This window comes from Vanacampus margaritifer, chromosome 1, assembly GCF_051991255.1.
Source record: "Vanacampus margaritifer isolate UIUO_Vmar chromosome 1, RoL_Vmar_1.0, whole genome shotgun sequence".
NCBI lineage: Eukaryota > Metazoa > Chordata > Actinopteri > Syngnathiformes > Syngnathidae > Vanacampus > Vanacampus margaritifer.
The window spans coordinates 32,044,766-32,066,895 of NC_135432.1; the positions used below are offsets into that span (position 1 = coordinate 32,044,766).

Consider the following 22,130-nt stretch of genomic DNA (forward strand, 5'->3'; position numbering starts at 1 on the left):
AGTAAAGGTGGATGTAATATATAGAAGTTTAATTAACACCAAGCGAACCAATCAGCTGCAAAATATGGGGAACATGTTTATTTAGCTCACGAGCCATTTTAGCATATTTACAATATGTAAACAAGAACGAACACAAAATCAAATTAGACATGCTCGTGTAATCATAACCAGCCAAACCTTAGTTTCTATTCAAGTATACACAATTTCAAACAGTCTGACCGGAATTTACGTTAACTTTGGAAAAACAGTTTAACAGACTTCACCCAGTACTGACATTCATATGTGTATTTTAGGTCAAATAAATTTTAGACACATAAAAATGTGGTTTCATCAAAACTTACTATAAAACATAATAAATATTGTTCATGTATCTTCTTACAAAAACTTTTTACACTTAAATGTTGTAGATCTTTTTCATAAATCACATCATTTTCTTTACTTAGACCTATACAAAGTGGGATGAAAAAACAAAAACATGACATGAAAAAGGACATGTTTATCAAAAAAGAAAGATGCAAAACCCAGAAAACTTGATGGCACCATGATAATTGAGAACCAATTATTTATGGCTGTTTCAACTCACATGGTATGATGAATAGCAAATAAACATTTGAGAGCAGCAATGAAACATGTTAGTGTAACAAAGATACTGCAGTTAGTTATGATCTTGTTCAGACAAGAAATTAAGTGGTAACACAACGATAACAAAACTACAGTATGGCAACATAGAGAATCTAATTTGTTTTGTTTTAACCAAATATTTTCATATGATGAATCTGCAAGAATATTATAAAAAAAAACTAACAAAAATGTCCTCCAAGCATTTGGGAATGGAAACCAAAATGTGAACTGTCATAGAATAAGCATTGATGCTCCAAGTGTGATACAGCAAGGGCCACAGCAGTCTTGGAATACATGTCATCACGTGGAGAGGCAATTATGTCAAAGTAACCCCAGCACTGTCCTTGCTCTTGTCAATATATGTGGGAGAGCTGCTTTTTTCGGATATGGATGACGATGAGGAGGGTACGGCTGCTCCTGCTGGGGCAGTCAGAGTTTGTGCGACCGGGGAATTGCCTGTTGATTTGGCCAAAGTGTCTGTGTTGGGCTCCGCCTCTGGTTCTTGTTGTGAAGCTGAAGCTGTAAGCCCAAGAAAAACACAACACATCAACAAAATGACACACACACTGTAAATACAGTTGTGCTTGAAAGTTGACATCTAATAAGTGCACTGTATGGTGAGAAAAAGTTTCATGCCTATAAAATCCAAAATATTATTGAATTGTTTTGATATTTTCAGAGGTTGAAGTTGACATGAGTAGAGATGTGCATGTGAATTTTGATGATTATTCATTAAATTAGAGTGTAATTAAGTGACATTTAGTTTTTGTACATTTATGTTATGTTATGTTTTGGGTTTTGAGTCAGACAATAAATGAAGATTATTAACTTTATTTTGTTAACGATTCAACACATTAACTGGAAACGAGTTGGCGTGATGGGCTTATTACCTGACTGCGTGCAGGACTTCATGTGTTCGGGCCAGTGGGCTTGCTGGCAGGGATAGTCACAGTAACTTGTGTTCCAACAACAATAGAAGATGGCCTCCTTCCTGCAGTTGGCGCACCACTGTTTTTTTTTCGTCTCATCCACAGCCTGCTGCTTTTCCAATTCCATCTGCTTTTTCACCTCCGCTACCAGCCTTTCTCTCTCCTGCTCCAGACTCTGCCGCATCTCTGCCATTGTCAGTTCTATGTGACAGTTGCATGACAACAAAGAAACAAACAAAAACATCTTCATTCTTTCTAAATTGAAGGGTGTTTTACAGCAAGGCGAAATATCCTTGAAGGCAATTTTATAGTATCGTCCTCCTAGGGTAGTCCGTCGATACGACGATGACGTCCCTAGCTCCAGATGTAGTAATGATAAGACAAGTGTGGATTATCGTCCCTAATTGTGAACACGCTAATGGCTGCGGAGGACAAAAAGAGATGCACACCGCCTCCCACAAGTGGGACAGGGAATCCCATCACCGGGAGGAAGGGGACCACGTGCCAGGAGCTCGTGCCTGCGCTGCCGGCGATCCTCACGCTCATCGGTGCGGCTGGCCTCAAAGTGCCGCACACCTTTGTGGCAGGTATTGCGCCAGAGGGCCCGGGTGGCTGCGATGGCCTCCAGGTTGTCTAGCGGGATGCTGCATTTTTTCAGGACGGCTTTCAGGTGAGCATGTCTCCAGCATGCTCTCAACTCCATGATGTACACTTACTCCAAACTTGGTCTCGTCAACATTCGGAAGACCGAGGTCCTATGCCAGTACACAGCACGTGGCGATAGCCCCTCCCAGCCTTCCTTCCTCGCAGAAGTAGACAAGATGAATTGTGTAGACCAATTTGTCTGCCTCCTCTTCTTGTAGTCTCGTGGAGGAAATCCAGAATCGGGTCCGCCTAGCCTCGTGCTCCTTTGGGCGACTGGTTTCCCAAGTATTCACAAATAAGAACCTCACAACAGCTACAAAAGTGGCCGTCTACCGGGCTGTCTGCCAGTCCACCCTACTCTATGGCTGTGAAGCCTGGACTCTGTACAGAGCCCATGTCCGAAGACTGGAGGCCTTCCACAGCCGATGTCTTCAGCGTATTCTAGGTCTTACTTGGGTGGATCGCATCCCTCGTGTTGATGTTCTAGCAAGATCAGGATGTCTGTGCATCAAGGCCACCATCATCCAGCGCCAGCTCCGAAGGGTTGGGCACATCATCCGGATGTCCGAGTCTCGGCCGCCCCGTAGATTGCTCTATGGAGAACTGAGCTCCGGTCACCGTCCCGTAGGCGGATAACGGAAACGATTTTAAAGACCACCAAATTTGTAGTGTACACTTTCATATGTTGACATTTACTCTGCATAACTATTGCAAAATAAAAATTATCGGCCATATTTATATGCCGAACAGCAAAGGATTGTACACCCTATGATACAAGAAACATACCCAGATTGTGCTTCATCTCAGACAACTCTTGTTGATGCAACCACTGCAGTTTCTCAATCTCTATCCTCAGCCGTCGAATCTATGGAACAACAAAACAAGTTAACGGCAATTCTTGTACGGTGTTACCAAGTGTAATCACTAAAACATTCACCTCTGCGATTGTATTTCCCGAAGTGCTTTTCGAAAGGTCATTGTAGATTTCAGTCATTGTTCCTTTTATTGAGTCCATAATCTGCAAAGGTTTTATCTTGTCAATAATTTTAAACAGTAAGTGAACAAATAAAACTACCGTAAAATAACAAACTAATTAAAGGCATCATGCTTTCCACAATATATAACTGCAGTTAGTCTATGTTAAGTAAGGACTTACTTTGTTGGTGTATCTGGCTATATCTGCAGCTGCATCTGCAGAAGCAATGGGGATTGGCAAGTCTCCTGACAAGTAAGAAGATGAGCTACTTGACGCTGAAGTACTCTGAGGAGAGTCTTTCAATTGAACTAGATGGGTTAAAAAGTAACAGAAACATGTTAAACATGTTCACAAAAATATGGTACATTAGATATTTTTGACATCAATGTTAGTGCGTGTAAATACCTTTGGCCGCTTGTCTGGTCTGGTAGCGGGTACTTGAAGAATTCTGCTGAGACTGACTTTGTGTCTGCACCTGTCCTTGTGACTGTGCAGTCGACTGCTCTGCCTGTTGCTGCTTCTGAACGTGACCCTTCTGAGAGGAAGTCTGCAATTTGGTGGGATTCCAAACGACTGCTCGCTGCACAGCCTGGACTGTTTCTTTAGGCAACAGGGGGCGCTGTTTCTTCACTGCTGGTGAAGTTGATGCAACCGAGGTGGAGGGAGTGCTTGAAGTGGTGCTGGTAGTCGAGGCAGAACTGGGCTGGCCAGATGGGGCAGAGGGAACGGGGTTGAGAGCAGTTGAGGAAGGCTGCAATCCATCTTTCAGAGTGGAAGCTGCTGGCGCAACTGCTGCACTGGAAGTGGTTACCTTACCTGGAAAAAATAAAATATTGAGATAGGATTGAAATGTGATGATTATTTCCTCTCAAATAGCAATAATGGGGAATCATCTATAAAATGTCTTACTCTCCAATTTGGCAGCATTGGTCTCTTTGGGGGTTTTGGTAGAAGAGCTACCCGTGTCTTTTCTTGACCTCTTTGAGTCACGCGCCCCATGTTCATCTCCGAGGTCAATCACCAGCTCTCTTTCAGAATCAGAGTCTTGCTCTGCCACTGAGGTTGCATTAGATGTTCTCCCCTCCTCTGAGACCTTTGGCTTGTCAGTGAGGGGCTGAGCTTGAGTAACTCTGGGCTTTTCTTGAAGGGTCTCATCTTGTCCATTGCTACTCTGCTTCTCTTTGATCTGGGTAGCAGGGGTGGATTTTTCCCCCTTCCCTCCAACAGAGTCTTTATTCTCAGTTTCTGCATTTGCTCTGGGCCTCTTTCGATCCACTTTGACCTTTTCATCCTGTACAGAGCTCTTTGGCTTGTGTTCCTCGTCACTGGCATACTCGCTATCACTAGAGTCAGACTTATCAGAGTCTTCTGTGTCACTATGATCCACACCTTTATATACATCTTCAGAAATGTCATCTATCCCTGCAAAAGAAGAAGATGAAGTTGAAGTTCAAATTTAAAAAAAACATTTTTTTTAATCCATGGCTACACAGTAGATAATAACTATAGAAACAGAAACCACAGTTAAAGCAGTAAGGTCTTTTTTTGCACAAAAGCAACTTTTAACAATTGAAGCTATAGGATTCCGTAAACAACCTCGGAGCTCGTTTACTTCCAAAATTAAAAACATAAATCAGGGTTCTTATAGGTTTCTTCAAGTTAAATTTAAGATTTTTTTGAGACATTCGAAATAAACAAAAACGTAAAGGTGTATTTAAGGATCTTTTGTCGCTGCGTCTTCCGGGTGGATCATACATATGTGGATCTTAACTATTGGTTCTTGATCCCGTCAATCAATCTGCCACAACAACTCGTGCGTGTTCGTTCCTAGCTGCGCAATGCGCACTTTGAGCGTTTGTAGCATGTAGCCGCTGAGCTTCAGATTCAGCCATTCATCGGTGTAGCTCCACCGACCTCACCGCATACTTTGAAAATGACTGAGAGCCGCAAGAGGACATCCGTCTATGTAGCGAATCCGGCTACAGAGACTGATGAAGATGAGCTCACACGTTCCCAACGGGATTTACTTTTAAAAAAATTGAGTTAAATTTCTAGTCAAACTCCTTGTAAAATTTACTTAACATTTCTGAGTGCATCAACCTTTACTTTTGCTTTTTCAAGTAAATATCACTCAATTTTTACAGCATAGGCATTTCCCCCTGACGAGCAGGAGAGCTGGTAGGATGGTCTTCCGCATAAGCATTTTCAAAAAAGTGACAAACGGTCATTTGGCTTCTACTTTTTAAGAAGCTCATTGAATACACCTTTAAGACCTATTACACAGCCATATCGGCAAATAAATTATAAAAAACAAACAAACAAAAACGGTATCGGTGTAGTAGTGGTGTTGTAGCACATGTTCTCACGTTCATTGTATTTTAACCATAGATGGTAACGATTTTGACCTGGGGCTCCGCTCCGGTTATTTAAGCTAGGCTATTTGATCTAAATGACAAATAACACTTTTGAGGAGAAACGAGCCACGGATAATTTACATACAGCATAAAATTTCAGACACATATATAAAAATTCAATACTTTTTAAAGTATTATTTCCAAATTCATAAATTCAATGCTTTTAGGAATTTTTAAGACCCTGCAGGAAGTCGGGAACCCTGTCAAATCCCTGTAAAATATATAGCTACTAGCGCTACTGTACGTATTGTAGTCTCTGTGTTAGATACATGCATGTGCCTTTAAGAGGCAGGGCCTGGTGGAGTCGTGTATGACTTGAGAGTCTGCATACAAGTGACTGGTTGAGAGCTGTGGCCGAAAGCAACTTCAGTGTTAGTGTGCTTACTGTGTTTTACTGGTCTGTTGGCATTCAATAAACAGCTGAAAAAAATCATCGGCAACTGTGGCTCTCCTTCCCCACATGTGAGGGCATTACAGTAAGGCAGGGCACGTTTAGTTGTAGATAATAATTCATGCAAAAGGCAAATCAAAGTGCTTTAAAGCTACATAAAATTAAAAGAAGACGCAGTAAGTAGGAAGGTATAGCAGGCAAGTCTACAGCAAAAACCCAACCAAAAAAACATTCATTCATTAACTTTCCGAATCACTTATCCTCACTAGGGTCATCATGTGCTGGAACCTTTCCCCGAACATTATCTTAAAAATCTGCACATAGCAGGGAAGCGAACGATGCAACAAAGAGAGTGCTAACACATCACTGGAGGCTGGTCTACCAATACATGTGGGATGTATTCGATCTGTCTATTTATGCTGTAGTAATATTTGGAAGCAGCCTGATTTTGATCCAAGAATATCCAATTCCATGTGTTTTTTTTTTTCTTTCTTACGAGCCAATATGCGCATTGAAATTGTTACACAGAATAATGAGTGTATATACTGTTGTGTAAGTAGACAGACACACAATTCTCCTTATTATAAGTCATTATAACATCCAAATTACTGTGCAGATATTGCCATAAAGTTACAACATGTGACAAATTTCTCAAAAATTCATACAATTTAAGTCATAATCACGGTTTGTGTAATTACCCAGCTGAGCCTTGCAACTTTCAATAGTCTTGTCGAGGCTCCTGATGGGTCTCTTTGGCGTGGGGAGGGCAGCAGACCCCGATTGTTGCTGTTGTTGCTGCTGCTGCACACTCTCGCTCAACTCTCTCAGGTCCATTTCAGCTTTCACGCGATCTGAACAGAAAATAGAAAAGTCTATCATTGGGTGGGCTGGGCTATTTGTGATATTGCCAATATGGGATCATTTTGTGGCGCTGACCTAGGTTGAGATTGAGGATGCCACCTGTGGACGCTGGCCTCTCCTGCTTGGGGACCAAGGTAGGGTTGAGTGGCTTTGGGCTGCCTGTCAAGCTGCCTGCTGGACCAACCTTTCCTGAGACAGGAGATGCTGCAATTACAACAAAATGTATGCTAGCAATTTCGCTTTTCTGTGTATTTGCTTAAAATGTGTAATGTGGAGCCAGGGAAGAGACAAGAGCATTTACCGGTACAGTCCATGGATTCCTCTCCAGTGCTGTAGTGAAAGGCAGAATTTCTACTTGCCTTTTCTATATCTTGCTCTCCGTCAGACCCCGTGTGAACTGAAGAGTTTGTACTCATAGGGGACCGAGGCATGTCTGTCATTGAGACTCTCCGGTTCATACCGCTGGGTGTGGAGCTCTTAGTAAGAACCATCTTTGGAGATGCCGTTAAATCAAAGTTAAAGCGCATTTTATCAGGTTTCTCCGTTTTTACTATACCAGCACTAGGGTTAGAAGGGTCCAGCAGCATTTGAAGCTGATTGGTGGGCGTGTACGGAGTTCGAAATGGCGCATAGTTAAAGACTCCAAATTTCTTACGAATGTTTTCTACATAAACTTCCATTTCTTGCATGGCACTGTTGAAAATGCTCTTTGTCTTCTTGACGGAGAAAGGGATCTCTTTGGACATGAGGTAGCAGTTATTGATGGGGACCCAAGCTCTGCGGAAAAAGTAAGGCAAAATTCATAAGGATACAATTAGATACAACTAGACTATATTTTGCTACAATGTAAGTGATATTCTAATGTCAGGGGTTTAGCTCACCTGTCATGTTGTCCAAAGAACCGTGCATCTACCTGTCCATCCTTTTCACGAAGAGCTTTTGCTGGCCAGAAAGGAAAGCCTTTCAGCTTCGCCCACACCAGTGTATGAGGCTGACTCTGTTGATTTCAAAGAATAACAATCAAAATCAAGATTAAACACACACATATTCCAAATCATGTCAATAACGTACGCATGGCTCACAGAACCAGTTGTCCCTTTTTTGGCAGGAAGACAGGTAGCACTCAGGGCATACTTCGATCTCATTCATCTAAAAAAAGAAAAGCATGATAAAGACAAACATTACATTTATTCATGAATTACAAACATAAAAGCAAGTATTCAAATTGAAATGAATAATCTTTATTTACCTCATGCTCACATATCTTGACGATGACTTTTGCTGTTGCTGTTAATTTGTGATTACCTGGAGTAAATTAACAAGCGCAGATTGTGATTTTCCATTATTACTTTGTAAACACATTTATTGTGTAAACATGTCAGTGGTCTACCTCCATTATAAATGATGCAATTGTGTAAGATCCACTTCATATCAGCCAGAAAAGCTTCGGTGCAGCCATACATTTTCTTCTTGATATTCTGTTTTAAAACAGGGGTTGAATGTTTCATTATTGTATGAAGGGTAACTTTTTACCTGAAAATTAAAAAAAAAAAATACTACCTTCTCTAAAGTAGACAAGTCCATGGGGTGAAAAATGTACTCAGCATAGTCTGGATGCTGTTCCAAGGACACAGGCTTCTGAAAGGGCTCTGTCTGCTCAGTATGGATAAGGGAGCATGAATGTATCAGAAAGAGTATGGGTGTGTTATTTCAAGCTTATATTTCATGCAGTTACAACAATATTTCGACTGTATGACTTACCCCAGGCTGTTTAATCTTTTGGAGTGCAAATTTGAGTAAGTAAGAGAGTTGGTCTATATTCAACATGGTCATTGCTTTGCTCTGTGTTTCAATGCATTCAGCAACTGTTATTTTCTGCAACAACAACAAGTGTTTTATGAATGACAAATTACCAAACAAGGGCTGACGTCATCAATAATTAATTGAAGATTTACACATTACATTTTGTACAATGTGATTGCTGTACAAAATGTAAAATGTTCAAAGTGAGATGATCATTGAAAGGCTGTTCCGTGCATTTCACCAAATTATAATGAGAGTTGCAAGGTTTGGTGCAACAGATGAAAGCAATTTACTGAAGCCTCTTCTGCACCACATCAGAGAGCCCAACACCCATGGCTAGTGCCAATTCAATTTCTTCCGCTGGCTTCAACATTAGAAATGCAACAATCCAATACTTACAGAGATATTAGCAATTTTGTATTTATGATGTGATTTTTTTTCTTTTTGTTTGCGTTTTACACACAGTCACACACGCACACACACACACACATACAGGCACGCACACACAGACTAGGGCTGAGCAATTACCGGTAATCGAAATTGAATCATGATTTTGATTTTAGATTCTCACGAAAATCAAACACATCTCAATCAAAGAAAAAATTGTTGTTGTGCGACGTGTGTTTGCAAGTTCCTGCATTGTGAATGCACCCTGAATGCACTATGTTGCTTGTGCAGGACACGTGTGACGAATGTTATTCTGCCCCATAAGCTGTTTAATGACAGAAAACATTGACTAAACAGCCCAATAGAAAATCAGCATTGACTTGTGGGAGTAATTTTCAGCCAAATAACAAATATTCACATACAAACGCTGCAGTAAAAGATACAGATGAATAATTAACAATAATCAAAAGGATATATTTATAATCTGTGAAAAACGAGTCATGAGTGTATTCCATGCATTCACGGCTCAGCACTGCCCTTAATAGGTCAAAGGCGCACATAGCAGGAACAGCAAATACTGATTTTTATTTCCTTTTCTTTGTATTATTATATTATTTGCTTTGTTATTTGATTATTTTTTGTTCTTTTACTCATTCACTCCCTACTATTTTCACCGAAGCAATCCTGTTCGCTCCTGGCCGTTTTACTGGATTTTGACTGATTTTGCAAGGCCCACAAAATGTTGTGTCCTATTGCTATAAAAACATGGAACCTACCAAAAGTAAGATTAGAGTCTCTTCTTTCATCAGGAAAAAAAAGAGTATATTTCTATCTGTTTCCATTGTGCAGCTGTTAGCATTAGAATATAGCTAAGTTTCATCATTATTCACAAATCAATACAGAACTGTGGGTGAAAGCTTTTTTTCAACATGGCCCTGGTTGATCTCTTTTGCTCTGCTGCCACCTGCTGGCCGTTTTTGTAATAACTACCATTTCCTCAACCAATCTCTGCCATTGAGAGGCTGCATCAAAACCCTCTGTATGCTCTAGCATAAAAAGTTATGAATACATCTTTGGGACACTTAAAACATTTAAAATAGAATGTATTGATACGTTTTTGGGAGCAAATGAGTTAATTATGATTTCAATATCAATCAAAAACATTGTGATTATTTGATTTTCTTCATAATCACGCAGCCCTAACACACGCACACACACACATGCACAAACACGTATCCACTGAGATACCTCACACTCGGGACAGAACCAGTCGCCCTCAGGCTCAGCTGGTAGTTTGAGGCACTTGGCGTGGTACACCCTGGGGCAGAGCTCACAGCAGAGCACCTGGCCCTCGCGGTGGCACAGCCAGCAGTAGAAGTCATTCCTGCCGTCCTGCGGTACAACATCAACAGGGTCTGTGGTGAGTGCTGGCTGCTTCATATAGTAAAAGGGACCATGTCTTAGCTCTGACTGAAATGCAGGCAAGAGAAAAAGGGGGCAAGTTTCAAAAAACACGCAGGAACACAAAAAGGTGCAGTGCAACAAAAATTAGGCAACAATACAGTGAGGTAGGCCAGGTAAGCAAGGACAGAAAATAAACTTTCAGGAAGCTAATCTCTATATCCGATCATGTGACAGTTTCAACTGCGGGTCAAACACAACTGGTTTAACAAGTTTAGGGACTGAGCTCTGTGAAAATAAATGATGATCTTTTTTTTCCATTACTAAATAGCTCAGAACCCGACTTACTGAATCTGCTAGATGAACGCTAAAACAGATTGTTTTGAAATAATCATACGTTTTTATAACAGACTTGCTTCTTGCAAATATTGTCATGTTAAGTCTCCTATTTACAGTATCAACATGTAGCGTATTCAGATAATGTCTATGCTTACATCATAGCAAGATCCAGCATGCAGAGAAAGGTCAAATTCTCGGTCGTGATTGAACCAAAGTTGATGTCACATGTGAAAAAGCCTTAAAAACCACCAAGTGCAAATTATAAAGTATAAACTGTATGAGTAGAAATTCACTTTGCATTGACCATACATTCTTCAAATCACTTTAACCACAAGATTAAATAATTTTCACAACAGGTTCTAGAAGCACATTGTGTCCAAGTTTAAGATTGCAACGTACTGTTAGTCACATTCAAAATTTCCAGCCTCTCATTACATACAGTACATTTTGTGCTACACGTTTGGGGGGGGAAAGGGTATGGATTGAGTTTGCGGGATGAAGTTCCTTATCTTTCAATTGGATGGCAGGACCACCAAATAGTGTTTGGTTTAAAAAATAAGTTATATTAGTGCCAAACTCTGTTCAAGGGCACAAGTGCAAGCACAAACCTCTGAATTTCACTCCCAACACACTGGGTTCTGAAACACTGGGTCCCATTACCTGGTCTTTGTTAGAGTTGATGGCCCCAGGCTTCTTCTTTTTCTTGAGCGGACTGGAGGAAGTGTCAGACGGAGAGTGTCCATTGGACGAGTGGGTGGGACTGGACACCTTTCTCTTCTGTGGTGCCAGAGAACGTTCAGCTGACCCCGGTGGATCAGGGGCTACATACAGACGCACAAACAGGTCATCATACATAACTCGTGCCATGCTGAAGGGCTGGGGTACTAATAAACTTTACTTCTTTACAAACACACAAAACACAGACTGATTAAAATAATCAAGATAACCTTGACAACATTATAATTAGTGTAGAAGTCTGCATTTTGAGTGACAGAATTATGATCATCAATCATGGTGACGTAACACTTAAGTATGGCAATTTGAGTATACGGCTACATTAATGTATTTGGCTGAGGTCGACAGTCCGTCTGGAGTGACGGACTGCTCGTCGGTCCGTCGCCAATGACCCCACATTTATCTGCCGAATGACAAGAAACTAAAAAAAAAACTGGTGGACGAAGCAACGGCAGATGTGGGTTTTCATCCGTCAGTGTAATTGTCACTCACGAGGTTAAGTACCAACGTACCTCTCACAAATGGACCGACGCCTGTTTTGCTGATGACTGAAGGAAGCACACTTTGCATGTCTCTGATATGTTTGTTAGTGTGTATTGCTTAAGAGGACTGCATTGAATAATCTGTGTATAAGTGTGAGAGTGACTAATCCCATCAATAAAGGATCTCTGCTGAGACTTGTTTCCTTGCTGGCTGTGAGTGGCTTAGGACGCGGAACCAGCCGAATTTGTAAAGTTTATGTCACTTCACTTTGCCATTGTCAACAACACAAATCTGCAACATTTGTTTGAGTCTAATATTTTATTTATGTTTATTTATTGACATATAAACATTTATGGTTGTAGGATTCTGTTAAATCTGGGTGAAACTATTTATTTCAAGAATGTTTTGTGAACAATTACTTTCTGTTTGGGCACTTACATATGCTACTTAGAGAGAGAGCGAGAGAGCGAGCAAGAGCAAAAGAGAGAAAGACGGTGTCTAGTACTCGGTTACAAGGTGCACACAGTATGTTAAATTTTGTTTATTAAATGTAATGTCTATATTTATTTATCTTTTATTATTAATTTCTGTTTCACTGTCTGCTGCTGATGCTTGTCTAAGTTGTCTTCCACGCTGATTTACATCTATACGTCATGCATACATATAACCAAATAGAGGCTCTACAGTAAATGGGAATTGAATGCTTAGACCTGTCACTTACCTTTGGATCGTACAGATGCATCCATCCCGTCTACCACATCCGGCTCTGTCTTTATCTCTTCCTCAGCCAGACTAAGGAAAACCAAGCAAACATCCAGGGACAAACAGAGACAGAAACACAAAGTCAGTAAGGGTGTTCAAAAAACATGGTGGCATTAACAGTAAACAAGTGGAACACCACCTAAGGCACCCAGGTCCCAGAGCATCTGTCAACAGAGACTCGGTGGGGTTCCATTGTTATATAGTCATTAAATTTCAGCATCTCTGAGAGCATATGGCCCAAATTCAAATCCTTTCCCAGTCATCGGTCACAAAACAGATGCAATTTGTTCTTCGTGTGGAAAGAGAATGGCAACAGTCACCATGGCAACCTTCTTGTCTGCTACGCACTAGTCCACATGCAGAAAGATAAACATGGGTTTAGCATGGTATTGCCCCGCGCCTTCAGAAGACATTACAGTTTACAGCGTTCAGTGCGACTGATAGAAAATGGTTTTGTTAGCAATAGATTCCTTACTTGCAAGATGGACAAAAATAGTCCACTAAACATTTGAAGCCCCTGAAGGACCAGACCATTTGTATGTGCAAACAACATGGGATCTGTTTACAAGTGAGTCTGGATGTGTATTTGTAGCACAATTTTTCAACATTTTTAATAGAGGTTATACATATGCTACATTTGACTTACAGTGGGCTACATTGAAAGGCTGACTTTCCATATTCCTTTTTTTAACACTTAAAGCAAAAAGGACAATAGTAAATGCTAAATTGTTTGCACCAGCTAATAAAAGAGACGTTTTTGTAACTTATATATGGTCTTCATTGACAAGCCCACAGATAGAAATCAACTAGCAGGTCACCCATTTGACTAGTTCAGAGACAGTTTGGTGCAGTTCTGGTAATTAGTGGTGAGCATAATGAATTTCAGGCTACAACCCAACTATGTAGAACATTTCCCAGTTTTTGTTTACTTTTAGTTTTTTACTTCTTCCATCTGAAAATAAGGAGTGCTCCTCTTGTATCCTTGTCCAACCAGCAGTATCTGTTCATCTCATGGGTTTAACAGCATCAAAATTGACATTATGATTCCACCACACATTAAACCCACACTAGTCCTTTATCCACAAGATTACCAAAAGCAGTTGGCAAGCCAAGATAGTAACTTACCATTGTCAAGACTGCTTAATACCAGCTTTTAATCAAGCAGAAATTCTAACTCTGCTTTTAAACTTTTTTTTAAAGAAACTTGAATTGGATCCTATAGGTCTGACATGGGTTGAGCAGAGTTCCTTTAATACTGTGGCATATGGGTATCTGGTTTCATCCCACCAACAGTCACACACTCACGCATGCACACACCCCAACCCCTCCAGGGCCTTCCTCTTCCGGACTAAGTGAACAAACGAGGCCCACATGAAAATAAGAAAAATGCTAGCAGAGTCCTTCTGCTACATGCACCGAAGCACTGAAAAAGAGAGAGCCTCTGCCTTGCAGAGTTGCTCGACAAAAGGCCTGGGACTCCTACACACACACACACACACACACACACATACACATCATAGCCATGAAAAGACATTCCTTAAGGAACCAGGAATTTAGGATGTAAAAATATGTGGTGATCCAAAGAGCATTCTCAGATCAGCAGCAATGATCCATCACACGAGCAGGTAAATAAATCCTCAGCTGATTCTGGCATAAATTCCACACAGCCGCATGTTGAAAAACACACAGACAGAATTCCTCTGTGCGGGTCGTACCTGACGGATAAAACGAAAACAACCCTGACTCAGTGCCTTTATATTCCACTCCTGTGAGAGACGAGCAGGGTTCTATCGTCACAGAAAATGGAGGCCACAGCTTGCTCCCCTCCCCCCTTCTCCTCCATCCCCCACTCCCAGGCTCAGACTCAGACACTGGCACATCCATGCAGAAGGACCAGAGAGAGCTGTAGAGATTGCAATCCTACATACAAATAAAATCAAATAAATATATAACAGGTTCAATTATGACGATACAAGCTAAATACACAGGCAAAAGAATAATTGGCAGAATGCCTTTTACAAAATAATCCCCCAACTGGTCTTTTTCTTGTTGCCTTTGAATGCAGCAGTCTCACAACTATTAGACCATACTGGGGGAAAAAGCAGGCAGGCCCTCAGACAGAACCCTAAAACTCAAAAGACAATCATTATAAGTAAAATAAGCACATGACTGAAGAGGTAGCTTCTCAAAAGAGCAGATTGCTCCAGAACGAGGCACACAGGAAGCAAATGGGATTTCTAGAATTAATGTAAAAACATCCCAACCACCGACACAAAGCCCCTGGGATATTATCAGGGTTGTATTATGGAACCTCCTGAAACAAATGTCACTGGCTTTGTCAAGACAACATGCAGGCAAATGAAGCAAGATATGTATTTAACATATGCAAAAGAAAAGACTCATTTTACAGTACAATGCAGTCGTTTTTAAGCTATCTGCTTTTCTTAATCAAAACGCAAGATTTTTAACATTGCAGCGTCAAAACAAGTCTGCATTAGCAAATAAGCTCTGAATGTTCTGAATAAAAGAACAGAATTGACCTGGATTTTATATAAGGCTGAATCAAAGATGGCGGTGGAATTTTCCAGAAGGGCCTTCTCGCTGCTGCTCTCCCTCTGCTTGTCAATCTTTAACCTCTGCTGCATTCGCAATTGGCTGGAGGGCCAACAGGGTGGAACGTTATTGGTCAGCTGAGTTATGCCACACGGATCACAGTGTGCCGGCTCCCCTCTTCAAAAGCATTTTTTTTGCTGCAATGCAGAGCTCCCCCCCCCCCTCCCTCACACAAGACAGTTCATTTCCATTCAGTGTACCTTGTCCTTCTTGATTATGACAGTATAAATCTGAGTTGACTTTAAAAGGCCCTTTGAGAGATGTGTGGATCAAATGTATCCCTTAGTGGCTTTGCTATTCAACTTCTGCATGTAGAAAATAGGTGCAAAAATTGGTTGTGAACACCATGACGTAACGTACTGCATACATTTAAGTTAGTGTAACACTATAACAATGGCTGTTTTCAGGATTGTATGGTAGGTCACACCTATGTATAAGTAAGTCTTGGCATTACAATGAAAAATAGACTTTGCTGAGCTAATTAAATACAATTAATCCTCTGCTTGCTTCTCACAGTCGATGTCAAAAACAGTATATCGTTTTACCCTGTGTCTCTAGTGGAAAAAAAAACATGACACCTACTGGAATTTATCAATGACAATAAATTAATTAGTATCAGCAGTGGGGGGGAAACTACTGGTACATGTTGTACTGACCTTAACAACCCCCAGAGATATTCCAGGAAACTAAACCTACATTCGCATTAAAGATGTTTGACTGTCAGGTCATCTGTGTGAGGAGTACAACCTTAGCTGAAAAGAGATCCCTGAGCACAAAATGGCCACTGTGTGAGGATAAGAGAGAGGAAGAAGCAGTTACACAATAGCGCAGTGTAGCCGGTGTTGCCTTGGAATGTAAACGCAAGGCCTGTGGTTGTAAATCAAGGAAACCAGCATTTTTGTCTTACTTTTGAAGTTTAGAAAGGAATAACTAAAAGAGAATCCACCTCCAACTTAAAATACACTTTGTAAGGGATCATTTCACATAAATGGAGAGTGGAATGCCATCCAATAAGATTACATTTGTCACCAAAATGTGTACTTTACATGCCAGCTGATGTGGTATACTTGCAATTATGTAATATTTCTAATTGGAAAAAAAAAAGAAAAAAGATCTGTACTTTTTATCCACTGTAAGCAACTTCTTCTCCCCAGAGTGTCTATTCCCTGGCCTGGCATGACGCAGAGGAAAACAACACAGAGCCAATCTACTTACAAAGGGTATATAACAACCCCTCCACTCCTCCTCCTCTAAAACCCATCCCCCATTCTTTCTCTGCCAGGCTACAATAGAAAGGAAGGAGACGTGGGTGCCATTTTAAAATCTAGTACTTCTCTGCATTGTTTAAAAAAAACTAAAAAGGAAAAGGATTTGCCATGGTCCACTTTTCCAACTCTATGGCAGCCTGCATGTCAGGGGCACCCATGTGACCCTCAGACACAGATAGAGAGCAAGGGTGAGAGTCGTTACCCAACCCCCCACCCTCAGCACAGTGAAACACAGAGGCCTGGCGAGGCCTCCAATCCGCCCCAGCTCCTCCTCCTCCTCCTCCTGCACACTAAACTGATTTCAATGTGTGCACATTCGTCATGAAACCAACAGTCACCACAACAACGAGAAGGAAGCCATGCTGTAACGAGAGAGTTGAGCTAGAATATAAAGACAGAGCTTACCTCTGTGGATGCATGGCTGCCTGACACACTGTTATGTCAACACTTAAAAAACATGGAGGACACTCTCAGCCCTCAGCCGGGGAAGGCTCCGCTCTTCAGGCAAGGCGATCAGGCCCCAGTGTTGTTAGCCAGATCCTGACTGGTTGCCCTCCACGCAGGCAAGATGATACGCAGCATCTGATTGGCCGAAACGTTTCCTGAGTAATTATCTTTGTTCAGAGCAGGCAGGGGCAGCTCTGTGAGTGTCAGAGACAGAGAAAGAAAAATAAGCACACTCCTAGGCCTAAAAAAGCCATGTAACATGACTAATATCAACATGTTTAACATACAAACCACACGTAAGCCGTTTCCAAGAGTAGATTGTGGTAGAAGTTGCCTTCTCTTTTGCCTAAGTAGGAAGAAATGGGAGCAAGACAAGCAAGGTAGAAGCAAGACACCGTGGCTACTCCAAACAAGCCAGATTTTTTTTTTTTTTTATGGAGAGGGCCTTTGTTTAAACTCCTCCCTCCCTTCTGGTCGTTTTCAATGAGCTGACAGGCTGGGGCTCTTCACCTATGACAAACATACAGACAAAATAATACTGTTACACAATGCACAAAAATGTTTTGTTTTGTTTTTTACAAAGAGTACTAAACGAATGCTTATGATCTGCTTTTCATTGCTTCTCACTAAAATAGCAATATTATGGCCTAATGACAAAATTAACATCCTGTCAACCCTGGCTTATCACTGGACATAGTGACGCCATATGATTCTTGCCAATTGCAATGTATTGGATAATTAAAAAAACTTTCCCCAAAACCCCAAAATTAAACGCTATACATAAAACATTCAATATACTTTTTCCATGAAAAATGGGGAGGGAGAGGGACAAAAATATTAAAAACGGCGGCATGCCTAAGGAAATAGAGTGGTTGTATCTCAACCCGAAGGTTGTGGGTTCAGTCTTCAACCCTTGTGACCATGTTGAAGTGTCCTTGGGCAAAATATTGAGCCCCCAATTGATCCTGATGCTGCGTCAGAGACCGTGTAAATGCACGTAGACTATTTCCGATTTTGTGCACAAATGGGAAAAGGAAAAAACTGATAACAGGCAATTTAGACGTTTCATTCAAATTAAGATATTTTCTTGTGCCGCAGGGTGCTTGAGCCGGGACAAAATTTGAACCAGAAGACACCTTAAGCTTCACCTGACTCACGGGACCTTCACTTATTTCAACTGAGCCTTTTGTATGAGCGCTGAATTTTTTAAAGTGATTTTGGTTTGTTTTGTTGCAAACGTCAGACTAAAACTAAACTGACTTTGAAGGAAAAGTGTGTTAACTTGAAAAACAAATTCTCCCACTTAAAATGATGACAGACGTCTGTAATTTTCATCATAGGTGCACTTCAAATGTGAGTGACAGAATGTAAAAAAAAAATCCTGGAACTCACATTGTACAATTTTTTTATGATTTTTTTTTTTTAATTGTGGTTGGAAAGTTGGTATTTGGTCAATAAAACAAGTTCAACTCAATACTGTTTAATATAACCTTTGTTGGCAATGACAGAAGTAAAATGTTTTTTGTAAGTCTTCACCAGATTTGCATACACTTCAGCTGGTATTTTGGCCCATTCCTGCATGCAGATCTGCTCAAGAGCAGTGATATTTTAGGGGTGTCGCCGGACGACACAGACTTTCAAGTCCCTCCACAGAATTTCTAAAGAGTTGAAACTCGCTAGGCCACTCCAGGACTTTAAAATGCTTCTTATGGAACCACTCCTTCGTTGCCTGTGTGGTGAGTTTGGGAAAGAGGTATTGGCTGAGAATCTCATGATACAGGGCCCCATTCTTCTTTCTTTAGCACGGATCAGTCGTCAAGTCCCCTTTGCAAAAAATAGCCCCAAAGCATGATGTTTCCAGTTTCCACCACCATGCTTCACAATAGGTATGGTCTTCTTGGGATGCAACTCAGCATTCTTCTTCATCCAATACGAAAAGTTGGTTGGTTTTGGTTTTCATCTAACCACATGACATTCTCCCAATGCTCTTCTAAATCATCCATATACTTTAGACAGGCCTGGACATGAACTGGCTTAAGCAGGGGAACACGTTTGGCCCTGCGGGATTTGATTCTCTGAGGACATAGTGTGTCACTGAACCTTTGTTACTTTGGTCACAGTTTTTTGCAGGTCACCAGGCCCCCCGAGTTGTTCTGGGATTTTCACTCTCCGTTCTGATGATAATTTTTTATCCCACGGGATGAGAACTTGCGTGGAGCCCCAAACCAGAACCCTGCTTGTTTGTAGCTGACCAAATACTTACTCCCCACCATAATTTACAAATAAATTATGTAAAATCCTACAATGTGATTTCCAAGATTTATTTTCACATTCTGTCTCTCACAGTACCTATGATGAAAATTACAGACCAATGTCATCGTTAAGGGGAATAACTTATAAAATCGGTTGATGACAAAATACTTTTTGCCCCATTGTATAAATTGCATAATATCCAATCTTACATATTTTATAATAAGCATTATAAGCATATAATAATCATTAATATGAATACAGAAGTAATTTTTTCAAAGTGTAGCATATTCATTTATCGATTTCCAATTTTAAATGACACTGTAAATGGTAACAAATTAGCACCATTTTACCCATCTTTTGACAAGGGCTGCCACTTTGTAATTGTAATGAGGTTAGTTTTGAAATATGGTGTAGTCAGAATCTCATAAAGGTGGATACAGTCAATGACAACAACATCAAAAGGTGGTTGTCAATGGCATATTTTGTGTCATCAATATAGGATCCGTCTCCCCTAACAGAGAGACATCCTCGGTGACTACAGTATTACCATCTAACAGCCGAGACCTTGAAGCCGTGTGAGAACGATTACATTAAGATTATCACATTCTATTAAATCATTAAATTAAGATAAAATTACCCATGTGTCCGGTATCATAACTGCACGTCTGATGTTTCTAACAAACCAACCCATGTAAAAATCGGGAAAGAATTCGACGAGTTATGATTGATTGGAGCCAAACAACTCCACCTCAATACAAGTGGATGCAAAAGATTCCCACCGGTTAAAGATGACATGGTACCTTGTGGTTATTTACCAGTGTCTCTACGGGAAAGACGACAAGATGGAACAGTCGAAAATTATGCGTGATGTCAGAAAATGATTGCCACCTAAATTCAAGTGGACATCTATACTTATGCCCACCTCAACCTCTGAAATGATATAACCATTAAGCAGTTTCATTATTGACCTTAAGTACAAGGAGCGCCTATGGAGAGGAAGACGTTAAACGTAAAAAAACAACAACACTTCTGTCATTTTTAGCTATTAATCGCTGTATTTTGAGTTATTTTGAGGGAACAATAAATTTAAACTGTTATATAAGCTGTACAATGTAGTGACTACTTTTCATTGTGTCAGTGTCATTTCTTCAATGTTGTCCCATGAAAATATCTAATTAAATTTCTGCAGTAATGTGAGGGGCGTACTCACTTTGGTGAGATACTGTAGTCATGCATTGTCTTTTTCCCAATTGAGTCAGTAATTGTGAAGCCTTTTTAAATTTGTTTATGGGGTGAATAACATTACTGGGGCAGCACGGTGATCAATAGGTTAACACTACTGCCTCACAGTTTAGAGATTCAGGTATTAAACTCTGTGTAGGGTTTGCATGTTATCCCATTGCGTGCATCCTCTCACATTCTATAAATAACCTTCTTAGATTAATTTAAGAGTCTAAATTGTTCAAAAGCATATCTTATCTTAATTTCAGCTCTAACATGACGCTGGTGAGGATAAACAGTAGCCTACAGAAAATAGATATATAAAATTGTGTGCTGCTACCGTTCTCTTTGCTGCTGTAAAATTTGTATTTTCCCACAGAGAAGTTAATAAAGAAGACTTACATTACGTACTAATGAGAATAATCAGTTTTAGTTTCTTTGCATAAAAATACCTTGTTGCATACAGGCTACATAAAATATAGAATGCAAGTGATTTGAATGGATAGCACATACGTATTACAGAAGTGAATGGCAGCCAAATTCAGAAATAGTAGCACGAAAAGGGCTCAAACTAACAAACCTGCAATTAAGAGTTTCACAATACTGTCCTGCCTGTTTGCCGGCTATGCTACGATTAATACAATATGAAAAAGGCAAAAGCATGACATGAAGTGCAAGGATTAAACACGAGATGGATTAAGAGCGGTAAAGATAGCAACAGAAATGTGTCCTCTGAAACTAAACAAAGTCAAATTAAACATAATTGTTTTACAGTGAGCTAAAGAAGTACCTGAAGTGGACACGCTTTCCCAGGTCTGTCGCACACTGACGCCTAAAAACCAAAACAAGAAGGACAAATCATGTTAGGCGAGTTCAACTCAAGAGCCATTAGTACAGCCTTAAAACATGTCAAATACATAGCAATGAAATGACAATTATACTACATAGGCATTTAAATTTACAAATAAGAGGTATGTGTTGAGAATTAGTCACCTGAGTGCAGCCATCCGCTCCTCCGTTGTCCTCCAGTCTTCTAGCATTCGAGAATAGGGATTGGCTGATAGATAGACGAGACTCTGCTTCTTATCACATTGGCAATTGGAGATATTCAGAAGCAACCAAGAACCAACTAAGATAAAAAAAATATATAAAAAATACAAAAAATAAATAAAAATATATGCATTTTTTTTTTAAACACACTAACAGGTAACTAGGTGGATGTGGCTTTCTTGGTGGTGCTGGTGGTAGACTTCAAGCTTTGACGCAGCCACAGCACCCCCAGCTGGTGGGACCGCTTCCATAACACGCATCGATGGTCGGTCATTTTTCTCAAGACTTTAGACATTGTTCATAAATACTGGATGCTTCTTTTACCGGAAAAACAAGACGGCACTTTAAAGACTGACCAAGTAAATTCCAATTATTTACACATTTAATCTAAATGTGAATTGAAGCGATATTATTATTATTATTATTATTTTTTTATGTTGCTCAGTTAGTTTTTTTTGCTACAGCACTTGGTTGTCATTAGATTGTAAGGTTGTGTGTCAAGTTGTCAACAATAGACAATAAAATGAAATA

General features: G+C 40.3%; 1 protein-coding gene across 2 annotated transcripts; it reads right to left on the reverse strand.

The window, feature by feature from the left end:
* Positions 1 to 56: 56 nt before the first annotated feature.
* LOC144037231 (MYND-type zinc finger-containing chromatin reader ZMYND8-like) lies at positions 57 to 21,791 on the reverse strand. 2 transcript variants are annotated; one of them, XM_077548560.1, is made up of 23 exons: positions 21,543 to 21,791; positions 21,340 to 21,381; positions 17,363 to 17,585; positions 17,034 to 17,269; positions 12,707 to 12,777; positions 11,428 to 11,588; positions 10,276 to 10,419; positions 8,599 to 8,712; positions 8,398 to 8,490; positions 8,228 to 8,315; positions 8,087 to 8,142; positions 7,909 to 7,986; positions 7,719 to 7,834; positions 7,139 to 7,614; positions 6,913 to 7,041; positions 6,675 to 6,827; positions 4,081 to 4,593; positions 3,577 to 3,987; positions 3,352 to 3,479; positions 3,133 to 3,213; positions 2,982 to 3,060; positions 1,512 to 1,751; positions 57 to 1,140 (listed from the first exon to the last, which is right to left on the reverse strand). In XM_077548560.1, exons 4-23 carry the CDS (start codon positions 17,045 to 17,047, stop codon positions 938 to 940), a joined length of 3,348 nt encoding a protein of 1,115 aa, XP_077404686.1. In that variant the 5' UTR covers positions 17,048 to 17,269; positions 17,363 to 17,585; positions 21,340 to 21,381; positions 21,543 to 21,791; the 3' UTR covers positions 57 to 937. The 2 variants fall into 2 exon arrangements, with proteins under 2 accessions (XP_077404686.1, XP_077404677.1); XM_077548551.1 differs by having other exon boundaries at positions 10,276 to 10,497.
* Positions 21,792 to 22,130: the final 339 nt, after the last annotated feature.